Source organism: Saccostrea cucullata, unplaced genomic scaffold (assembly GCF_032062105.1).
Source record: "Saccostrea cucullata isolate Sc308-1 unplaced genomic scaffold, CSIRO_AGI_Scuc_v1 ctg792, whole genome shotgun sequence".
Classification (NCBI taxonomy): domain Eukaryota; kingdom Metazoa; phylum Mollusca; class Bivalvia; order Ostreida; family Ostreidae; genus Saccostrea; species Saccostrea cuccullata.
In genome coordinates, this window is record NW_026918070.1 from 69,531 (window position 1) to 81,260 (window position 11,730).

At 29.6% G+C, this 11,730-nt stretch overlaps 1 protein-coding gene across 1 annotated transcript; it reads left to right on the plus strand.

The window, feature by feature from the left end:
* The first annotated feature begins 1,442 nt into the window (after positions 1-1,442).
* Positions 1,443-11,700, plus strand: LOC134242475 (uncharacterized). The gene is made up of 8 exons (XM_062724590.1): positions 1,443-1,576; positions 7,254-7,319; positions 7,841-8,005; positions 8,724-8,905; positions 8,993-9,127; positions 9,230-9,413; positions 10,040-10,204; positions 11,438-11,700. The coding sequence occupies exons 1-8, from the start codon at positions 1,540-1,542 to the stop codon at positions 11,698-11,700; spliced, it is 1,197 nt and encodes a 398-aa protein (XP_062580574.1). The 5' UTR covers positions 1,443-1,539.
* Positions 11,701-11,730: the final 30 nt, after the last annotated feature.

The following is an 11,730-nucleotide window of genomic DNA, read 5'->3' on the forward strand; positions in this document are numbered from 1 at the left end:
AGCATTCAATAAACTATGTTTAGCAAATGAAAGAAATCATTTAATAGTAAGTTTTATATACAAGGTTAGATATGCTTGAAACTTTTATTGAAATATGTGTCTTCACTATAATTTCAAAGGCTCTTTATAATTCATACAGATGAATAACTCTGAGAAAGGAATGATTTCAAACGATATTGCAAATATAAGCAAATTTATCTAATTAATCTTAAAGAAGTAATTTACAATTATAATTAAATGCCTTCAAGTGCAAGATGATAAACTTCCAATCTTTATATCTAAAATGTTCTTTGTACTTAAAGACATATTTTCAAAAAGAAAAACCATGAAATTAATGAAAGAATTAGATTGAAAAAATTTTACTATTTAAAATTGTAATTGTTAGGAATTTTAAAGGCACTAGAAGGACATTGTTGAAAAATTGTAAGAACTCGCTTTTTTATTAACAGCATTTCGAAATTTCAATGCCCCTTTTTCCTCACTCCCTCCCCCTTTCCTCTCTACTTTCTCTATTTTTTCTTTATTTCTTAAAAAAAATTTCGCACGTTTTTCTTGTCTTGTTTGTAACTTTGATCTGTTTGTTTTCGAAAATTTTGTGATTGAAGGATAAAAAAAGATGTAATTCCTTGCGTTAATAAAAGTGATTAAGGTCAATATGATGTTTCAATATATAATCCCAAATTACTGCATCGATAATGATTAACATTTGGCACATCTTATATACTATCATTCGCAAAATACACCAGGAATTATATTCAAATAAATATTTGAGTATAAGTACAGAAATGTAACCTTCCTTAAATTTAACTAGTAACTAAAAGTAGATAGTACATGTATCCCTACAAACGTCCCAGGAACGACAGCTTGGTTAATAGACAGGAATTCTTCTATCTGCTCTAAAAATTACAAAAAAAAATATTTAAGGCAATTTAAAACCGGGCAAATTTTGTGTCCTCGCTTAAAGAATCTACTATGTTGATAGCTTTTTCCACAAAATCTTTAGTTAAATAGGTAAGTTCAACTTGTCTTGATGGGAGCAGCAGCTTTTGATTTCAATGTTATTTTTGTTAGTACAACTCTGATGGCAAATTTGTTTATAAACAATCTTTGAAGATAAAAATCAATATAAAATGATCATTTCAATAGAATCAAATGATCTTATTCCGTGACATCGATCTGAATAAAGTGATTCCCTTAACCTATAAACAGTAGATTAGAATCCATTGATGCTATAATTAAAAGCTGTGAATGAAATTATTTTTATAGAAGAAGGACAGGAAAGGTAGATGCTGTTTAAATTTTCAAAGTTTGAGTTTAAAGTTGGATATGTTCAACATTTATACAATATTTTGAAATAACACATACACAAATATAGGCCATTGTTACCCGATCCCGAACTGAAAATTAAACCAAATGCCTTGTTTCGTCATGCCTGTCCAATCTATCGATCAGTGATTGATACCGCACTTGACAAGGAGAGCTTTACTGCGCTGGTCGCAGTTTTAAAAAGGAAAATAAAAATCCACTGCTGGTCAGGAAATGTCATCAACAAGTAAAATAACGTGTATCTTAACATGTGAGTATGACACTTTTTATCCAGTTTGACCATATTTGTCAGATTTGTCAATTTAAGAAACAGAACAGAACTTTCAGATTGCACATCGTTTCTTAAAACTGAAAGAAATACATATACATATTACAGGGAAAAGTGGCTCTCTTGATTCTCAAGCATTTGATTTTTCGCATGAACTTCATGCGAAAATCAAACAAAAATCGTCAGAAAAGTCCAACGTGCAAATTTCAGGCGAATGTCCACATACAATATTTGTGCGAAATGCATGCTATTTTGATGTGACCATAATGTCTTTGTGTTTGTGCTTTTTCTACATTCTTCCACTCCTTAATTTCTTCTCCCTATTTTTTTTTCTCAAAACATACTCAATCGTAGTTAATTCGCTTAAAAATAAAGAAAATAAAGAAAATTACTTTTTTTATTTGATAATAAATAACATTAACTGATCTAATTAAAGAGAATTGAAATGTATCATATATATTTTTTTCAAAATTTTAGAATACATTTTTTTTTACTTTATACATGCAAAATGACAAAAACCCTCTCAATTAATACTTTCTAACATATCCAAATTCACATAATAAGCTATTATATTATCGTTTTGCGCTTTAAATTCTATTAAGAAAATACTTCAAAAAGGCTGCTTTGATCTGTAGAATAAATTTTAATCATAAATTATGCATTTAAAAGGTACCAATAGCATCACATCTTAAAAAACTATCAATTGATAAAAAATTAAATTTAAGAACAAGTTAGTTTCAAGTACAATTGTTGAGACCTCCTATTATTGCATATATATAGTTAAATTTACTAAAAGCAAAAGATCTTGAATGTTGGCATATATATCTATATCTAACTTTCTTTTTTAACACTAAAATATCTATATGTTTTAACCTAATTTTTATTATATTGTAAATATTATTTAATTCGAAATGAATTTACGAAGACTCTTTCCACTTTCATTAAGATAAATTATGCGGTATAGATTTGAATGTGTGTAGAAGAGATAAAATATTTGGAAACAACAAACAGTATTTAAGCTATCTGAGATAGTTCTTCTCTTAATATCTCCACTTTTTAATACCCTTTATTGTTAAAACATATATTAGAAATCTTGAATAACGAATACTTTTCATAATAGAGTATGTTATTGCCTAAATTATTTTTAAAGTATGAAAAGTAACATTCATTTTGTCAAAACTGACTTTATTCAGTTTATCAAAAGCATTATCCAATAAGAAAGAGCAATCATCTTGAATAGGTTCCTTTAAAATCATACATTATTTTCTATCGTATTCTGCTCAAAATTTGTTTTATTTTAAAAAAAAATTAGCAAATGTTAGCATTTACAACTTTTAAACTAACTTCAACAGTTTACCAAAACAACTTTTTTTTCTTTAAGCACTTTTTTTTGCATGAACCTTGACCCGTCCTACCCCTTATTTAATTTTGATATGTTGATATGTTGTGATCTAAGTAATAATATTATTTTTCAAACAGATGTATCTAAGGTCGAAATCATATTAATATCCAATGATTGCTTACCAGTCCCTTTTCAGAGTCGTGGTTTTAATCCACCTGGTGCAACATTATTTTTGGTTCTTTCATATTCTCGCCTTATCAAAAACTATTTTATTTTTTTTCATAAAGGTTTTGTATTTTTACTTAATTGTTTACTTTTGTGCATTTAATGAAATATATATTTGGAGATAAGAAAAAGTATTCAAAATCAAATTCCATAAAACAATACAAAAAAGGAGCAGAGCAAACAAGGACCTCCGAAACATCAGAGGTGGGATTAGGTGCCATTGAGGAGTGAGCATCCCCTGCTGACCGGTCACACCCGCCATATGCTCCTTGTCATGATCGGGAAATAACGGAACAATCCGTCGTCAATTCAGTGTATAAATAATTAACTAACAATTAGTATGAAAAACGTCAGTAGGTATTTGACTCAAAGATAAATTGTATTTGCTGACAAGGTCATTCTATCGACCATAGAACTTATGAAATGATGACTTTAAACGAGACAGCTGAAATTCTTGTTTCATCAACTGTTTCATGTTTCATGGTCCGCACAGTTTGACCATTCTTCGCTTTATGTTTTAATAATCAAATCTATCATCCTAGTTCTTCTACTGTTCTTTAAAAACCAACAAATTCCAATTATTTGAATTGGAATTACATGTAATTACCCTAATTTATGATATTTCGTCATTTTTTTGAAACACATATTTCATTTTTCTCATTTTCGTAAGTGTTTTAAAGATACAATGATGAAAATATTTTATAAAATTTGATGAACGTTGTGAGATAAAAGCCCAAAGACCCCTTGTGTCTACTTTACTATTAGGAGCATCAATTTTCAACGTCAATAAATAAGTAAAATAGATATGTGCATGTTCTTTGAACCCTCTTAAAACCCTTTATTCCATCATTTCTAAATCATCCTCAGCATAATTATCAAAAATATTTACATTGCATCCATGGTATCACGGTTCAATACATTATTTAATATTCAAATGATTTTTTGAATGGCGAAATATCGATGTATAACTACCCTATCAACAGTAATATCTATATAATTTTTTTTAATGCAAAATTATCAAGACAATTTTTGGCATTATATTTGCTGTTAAAAAATAAAAGTTTCTACGTCCGATCGATTGGCAGGTACTTTTGCAATACATGAATCCATTGATCTGACAAAGTCTGATTGTATTCAGATCACAGTCTGGATCAAGGTTTAACATGGCATAATTGATTCTTTTGTCAGAATATAATTGAATTCGCACAATAACTTGGGGGTAATTTTTAAAAATAAACAATTGACTCCTCAGTTATCATCTGGTAGTAGGGCACATTCATGTCTTAGGTATCAATTTGCACGCTCTTGTCTTTGAAGATCTAGAATTGCAAAACATTGCATGTTCTATTGTTCAGCTTGTATTTTGAAATGGTTCAACGATATAATCATTGCAATATAATTCTACTGTCAAAATGTTTTAATTTAAAATACTTCAATCTTAAGACAACACTATAAGAATTTTGCTGATATATAAATGTGCATTTTTCGCAAAACTTTTAGTGTATCTCTCTCATTCCTTAACACCGTTATTTGTATGCAGATTAACATTTCAAAGCTATTTTTGAGGAATTTAAATAATTATTTGTTTCATTCACTATGACAAAATGCAGAAAATATTACACGATATGAGAATGCCATGCAAAATAATGAATTAAGGAACAGTAAACTCAATTTTTTTTAAAAAAATGTTCTCTCAAGATAATCAAAGCCAGATTGGATCTTTGAGAAAAATTGAATTCCGGGCATTTCTCTCTGATAATGTGTGTCTGGGGATTTTAATTTATCCATCTTTATATTATTGTGCAGTCTTTACGGCTTTATCGCCATGATCAATATATCTGCCCAGGATCGAAGAATCAAAAGCATGATATCAACAGAATTCTATCAAAATAGGCCTTTTCTTCAATTCGTAATAACCAAAGAACAACCAGGAGGTCGAGGATAGACAGTGAATCTATACTTATAGTTTTCTAGATGTGTGTAATTTTTGCATTTCATAAACAGTGATTTGAACATATTTTATTGTATATACTTTACAATTTGGATTGGGCAAAAGTTCGAAAAACTTATTACGCCCTCTCCCTATATATACATTATACCAAACATATTTACACACATGGGTTTCAGCTTAAAATGAATAACACAGAAAAACATAATATATAATAATCAGAGTAAAACACATTCAATAGAATACAGTCCATATGTAATAAACATGCTGTATAAGATTTACAATTAGAAATAATTATTGTATCAACCAAATCGTCTTGAATTTTTAATAAAAGTTTTTTACAATAGAAAATAGGTATTCATTTTCAACATCATTTAACGATTTGTCTCCCCAGAGTAAAGTGTGAGTATCGACAGTGTGTAATTTACCCATTCGCAAAAATTTGTCAAAAAATTCTTTCCTGGCTTCAGAAATAATGATGAGTATCCTCTACTCTTCCACAAGAACATAGTGGACTCAAGATTACATTACATCCAAAAAGATCGCTATTTAGCACGCAGTTATGTCTAAGCCTCGTGTGAATTATATTTAAGCGTCGAGTTCCATAACTAAAGTAAGAGGGTGGCATTTGTTTATTGTAAGAAATAGAGTTTTTAAAAATAGATAACGAGGAAGAATTTTTTACATTAAGAGGTAATGAGTTCCATTCTTCAATAACAAGGGGAACGAAAGTTGACTTGTAAGCTTGCAATCAACATTTGGGTATATTATAATTCTGCGAGTTTCTCGTACTGTAACTTGATGAATTACATCGTAAGTTTGGGATTATATCAGTTAGATATTCAGGAACTTGGTTTCTATCAATTTTATACATTGTAGTTAGTCTAGTCTTTTTCCTTCTTTCATGCAATGGTTCCCATCCATTTTCAAAGTAAAGTGCATCTTTAGAAGCTAACAGAGTTAAGCCTGTGACAATTCTAGCAGCACATAGTTGTAATTTTTCTAATTTTTCGCTGTCACCTACATTACATCCACCCCACACCAAGGAAGCGTATTCTAACTGTGGCAGTATTTAAAAGATACAAGTTTCTCTTTTTTTGATTTTTATTTTTTGAAATTTACGGAAGGCTATTTAGAACCTAACTAAAATATTTGTTAGAAAATGATTTTATATTTAATTTCATGTATTACGACAAATATGTAGAATTTATTGTTATTTTCTTTTTAAACAATCTTATGAAGAATGAAATTCTTAGTGAGTCTATTTAGAATTAATCAAACATATATTTCAATTCGATATAACAAATAGTGGAAGTTGTAAAAAAAAAATGAAAATAATTCGTTAAACAATTCTTGCAATTGTTAAATTAGTAATACATTGTATGACACTCCAATATTTTTATTTCAATTAAATTTGTTTAACCAATTTTAAACTTAAAATTATCATAATAAATTCGTTTAAATCATTTCTTATATTAAATTCGTTTAAAAGATCTAAACTTGTTTTATTGAAATATACATTTTAGGCCAATAACATATTATCTACAATCCAATAAATTGATTTTCCAAAATTATATCAACGAATTTAATTCGTTTTAAAAAGTATAAATCTTTATTTTAAGCATATTTAATTAGGAATTTGAATTAAATTCTAGATGTTGTCCATTTAATTTATTCTGTTAAAGCAATTTCTTGCATTCGTTATTATGAATTCAATATCATTTTTACTACTATTCGTTTTAAGAAATTAAACAAAAATGATTTAAAAATGACCTAATGAATTTGTGTAACGAATTTCACCAATTTTAATTTTGAATTCAAAAAGAATTCTTTTATAAGTCCTTTATTAGGTATAATAAAATTCCTTTCAACTATTTCAATACTGCATACATGTAATTTGCAATTGTTCACTTTGTTTCAATGCATCTCTAAATCTACTTAAAACATATTCCATTCTAATAAGTTTTGACATATTTCAATTCTGTGAGAACAAGTTAAAATTTCAATTTGCTTCTTGTTACTTAGTATATTAATATTCTAATATAAATAATTTATTTATAAATGTACAATAATTCATTAGTTTATGTCAATGAAATGTTGTCCTAAGGTGTTATATTTTTATTATATAATTATTCTATTTACAGTTTTGACGTTATTGGTCCTAATAACAGCACAACAAACTCCAGGACCTAAGCCAAGCGGATCTTGTGGTAAGTAAAATATAAACTACCTAATTAATGATCAATACGAACGCAGTAATATCCTGGATATGGACAAAGCAAGTGTAGAATTAAGTTTAACGAAAATGCAACAATTAAGTATACCCCGAACTTATAAGTATGAATATAGAGTGCGATACTCATCTATATCTTGAACCCGTGCATATAGTAGCGTGTTGAAAGAAAACTCACATCATGTAATTCTTCTGTTAGTTTACCACCCGATCTGGTGGATCATGTTGTGTATGAAATCAAGTTGTATATAAAGGACTCATCTTTTTTCATTCTGGGTAAAGTCACATCTCGATTTGACAAACTGAGTCCAGTTGTCACAAAACCAGTGAATATAGTCCCCAGTGAAATGTTCCCAGCCTCATTGATCATTAGGTCAAATCAAGTCATTCAACACTTTTTTTTTACATGAATTCAATGCCTATATATAAGATTAGATCATTTTTTCAATAATGATTGAATATGCATATACTTAACGTAAGATGTTTTTAATATCTCAGCAAACACCACTGGACTCCCCTGTCCACACGTCTGTCCGTGTTATGAGAAAAAGGCTCCCGAGGACTGCTTCTCTTTTGATGAGTTTGGGAATCCGTTGCCATGCCCAATGATAGATTTCAATGTAACTCTATCCAGAGCCAGAAACGAGACTTCAGAGGCGGAAGGTAGGAATCTTGGAATATCATTCATAAAATCATATCATTTTCAGTAAATATTTAATATTTATGTAAAAGTTGAGCAGGGAATAAAAACAGAATCACGTAAGAAATCTGGGCTTTAAAAGAAAAATTAAAGTATCCATGTGTTTTAAGAAAAATCATTGTATTGACATACGTCAGTCTGAGATGTTATTCTCCTTTTAAAATAAATGTTACCTAGAATTTTAGATAATTAATCACATTTCTTTCGAAGATAACTATTGCAATAAATTCGATTTAGATAGTCGGGTAAGGAGATTTTTGCAGAAGCTTACAGTTCGACACAGGGGAATTCCTTAAAAGCTCTTTTTCAAATATTAAAATAGTTTTGAATTTTTTATAGACGTAAATTTAAATTGTTTTTTTTAATTCTTGTGCAGGATCTAAATACTAGTATGTTCACTTTTAAGTGAAAATATTCTAGATATAATCCGTTGTGAAATTATTCGTTTTCAATCAGATATCTGATAAATACGTTAAAGAAATTTTGGTTTCCTTCACAAAATACTTCTTATTTCTTAATTTCAAAGTGTTTGTCTAACTTACAATTATTTATTTTCGCCGAATAAGAGATAAATAATAAATATAAAATTCTTTTACTGGTTTTAACTTTGTTCATAGACTAGTAGATTGATCATTTTACATTTTTTTGTTGTACTTATATTACTGCGAATACTTATTGTAGTCTTTGAGGCAAATTCTGTCATGGGTACATGTTCCCGCCATGCTAAGTATCTTGATACTTGGGCCAGACTTACAGATGACACAAAACAAAAGATTAAAAATTTCCTCTCCAACCCTGCCGACCCAAGTATCACCTACCAAGACATCGAGAAAATGCCCATCGAAGCTTTTTCTGCTGCTAACGTAAATATGGATTTAATACACACATAAATAGCGTTTTAATCATGGAATAGAATAATCGTGTTACTTAAAGTTAACTGACATTTACAGAAGACTTTGTGGCGAGAGGTCATGTCCAAGGCATCAGACAGACAAAAACTGGCTATTCAGATGAAGGTCATGACGAGTAAGGACTGTGAAGTTCAAAGCATGCTCAAAGGACTCAACTTTACCAAACTCTATCTGGTACTTGTTGAAACATTCTCAAATGGTGCATTAATGCTATTGGGTAAAAATTCATGTGAATGGTTTTAATTTACTTCATTTCTCATGTTTATTTGATAACAGGCCAGTGAAGCAAAGAAAGAGGTAGATGCTACCATTTTTGGAGAAGATCTCTGCCGTGCACTTCTGCATAACTGTTCATATCTACCACCAGAGCTCTTTACGTTCATTAACACCACAGCTCCAATTTGCTTCTTATATTTCGGTGAAGATTGCTTAGGCTCAAAAGACGGAATGAAATTCTTTGGTAGGTAATAAAATTTTATTACCGCGAGGAGGAATTTCTAAAACGAAGTAAATTATTGACAAACAAGTTGATGTAACAAGAATATCAGGAGTTTCGCTTAAAGTTACCATTTTGTAAGTTCTATGGTCGATGCAATGACCTTGTCAACAAGTACAATTTATCATTGAGTCAAATGCTGACTGGCATATTTCATACTAATTGTTAGTCCATTATTTATACACTGAATTGGCGAGGGATTTTTTCATTATTTTCCGATCATGAAATACAGCTCACTTCTCCATGGCACCTTATCCACCTCAAATGATTTAGAGGTCCGTTTTGCTCTGCTCCTATTTGAGCATACTTTATTTGAACAGTAACGTCAAGGGACGTAGGCAACTTGTGACTAAATCCATCATTCAATTAAATGGCCTGCTACACGCAAAATTAAATTAATCACAATAATTCATAAAAATAACATTTAAGATAATGGATAGCTCATGTGCTTCTAAATTTCTCTATTTACTACTTGTGTAAAACACAGAACCAGGAATAAATATACATAGTTTTAGAAACTTTTTAGAAACATCTTTCTTATTGAATGGATTGTAAATGTGTGTTTCAATATTAATATTTTTATCATCTAGGTAATTTTACCGGATTGCCATGTCCAAAGGAGTGTCCATGCTACAAGGATAAGGGTATAGGAGACGGCTTCTCCTTTGATCAAAATGGACTTCCCCTACCGTGTCCAAATATAGACATGAATGTTACTCTATCAAGGGCCAGGAACGAAACGTCAGAAGCAGGAGGTAAATCTTAAGAATAACCAAATGGCCTAGGAACAATGGGTCATGATATCTGAAAAAATGGTTGAGGAATAATGTAAAAATTACTCATCTTAAAATCTGTTGATATAGCGTAATCAATTGTTCATTTTTGAAAGATTTGTAATTAATATATGATAAAATATATTCAACTATAAAAATAGGTACAAATTTCATTTTTCCTAATCATACTCTGCTGCTTTATTAAAAGCATATTTCAGATGTACTTGTAGTGGACTTTATTTTTAGTCCAGTTCTTCTATTGCAAATATACAGAGTATACAATATATAGTCAAAACAATGACAAGACCTCCCAGCAATAAGAAAAATCACAACAATGCACGTATAAAGAAATATAATATTTTTTCTTGCAATAAAAATAGATTAATCCATAAATTTTGAATTGAGATACATCAAACAATTTTCAAGGATTTTATTCAATGTAAACTACTGCTTCAATAGACTCAATTAAAAAATAATAACATGCATGAATACTTAATTAAATCTTCGAAAAAGGGCGTAGGGAATCTTTTTTAATATCAAATGAATACGTTTTTTACTTCAATGTAATTATGTATTTCTGATATTATATATTTACCACAATTTTGGTGATATATAAATTTTTAAAGAGTTATTTCATCGAGACAATGTCAATTCATTTGGGATAATATTAAAAATTAACAATTGCAAAAACATTCTACGATTAACGAGCATATATCGATCTGATGAAAAACTTATAGAATACAAACCTACGAACATTGTATAAATACAGAACCTTGGAAGTTCCAGATGCTGGATCCATATACCCAGGGAATGGTAATAGTCCTAATCACCAATTATATTAACAGTCATATCAATTCTTAACTAGAGTATGGATATTGATCACTGTTTTTTTATTTATTCATTTTACTCATTTTTCAAAGTTATTTTGCAAATTATTTCATAGAAACAAATCGATAAGAATACCAAGAGTATGATGATAATGATGATTGTTAATGGGCAGGGCTTCTAAGTTACATTAATGCTTTTTAAATAATAATGAAGATTATTCAATTGTGTTGTGGCAGGCATGACGTATTCCCTGACAAAACTTACTTTTGTTAACTATAGTTTATTGATTATAGTGTAATTTACATTTCACATCACTCAATTTAATGTATTAGTATTTTACTAGGTCTTTCTGACTTGCCTTATTATGTCTTCGAAATATTCTTGTAGTGTTTGAGGCAAATTCTGTCATGGGTACATGTTCCCGCTATGCTAAGTATCTTGATACTTGGGTCAGACTTACAGATGACACAAAACAAAAGATCAAAACTTTTCTCTCCAACCCTGCCGACCCCAGTGTCACCTACCAAGACATCGAGAAAATGCCCATCGAAGCTTTTTCTTCTGCTAACGTAAGTATGAATTCGATACACACAGAAATGGCTTTTCACACACATAAAGTTAGCGGAGAGTTTAACACAAAGCGAAGCTAATTCAAATTGAATGGAATAGCAAAATTTAGT

Excerpts from the sequence above, each read along its gene's own strand:
- LOC134242475 (XM_062724590.1), top strand. The coding sequence starts at position 1,540 with ATGTCATCAACAAGTAAAATAACGTGTATCTTAACAT. Across the intron at positions 7,320-7,840 it reads TAAGCCAAGCGGATCTTGTG|CAAACACCACTGGACTCCCC; the intron begins GTAAGTAAAATA and ends TTAATATCTCAG. Across the intron at positions 8,906-8,992 it reads AAGCTTTTTCTGCTGCTAAC|AAGACTTTGTGGCGAGAGGT; the intron begins GTAAATATGGAT and ends TGACATTTACAG.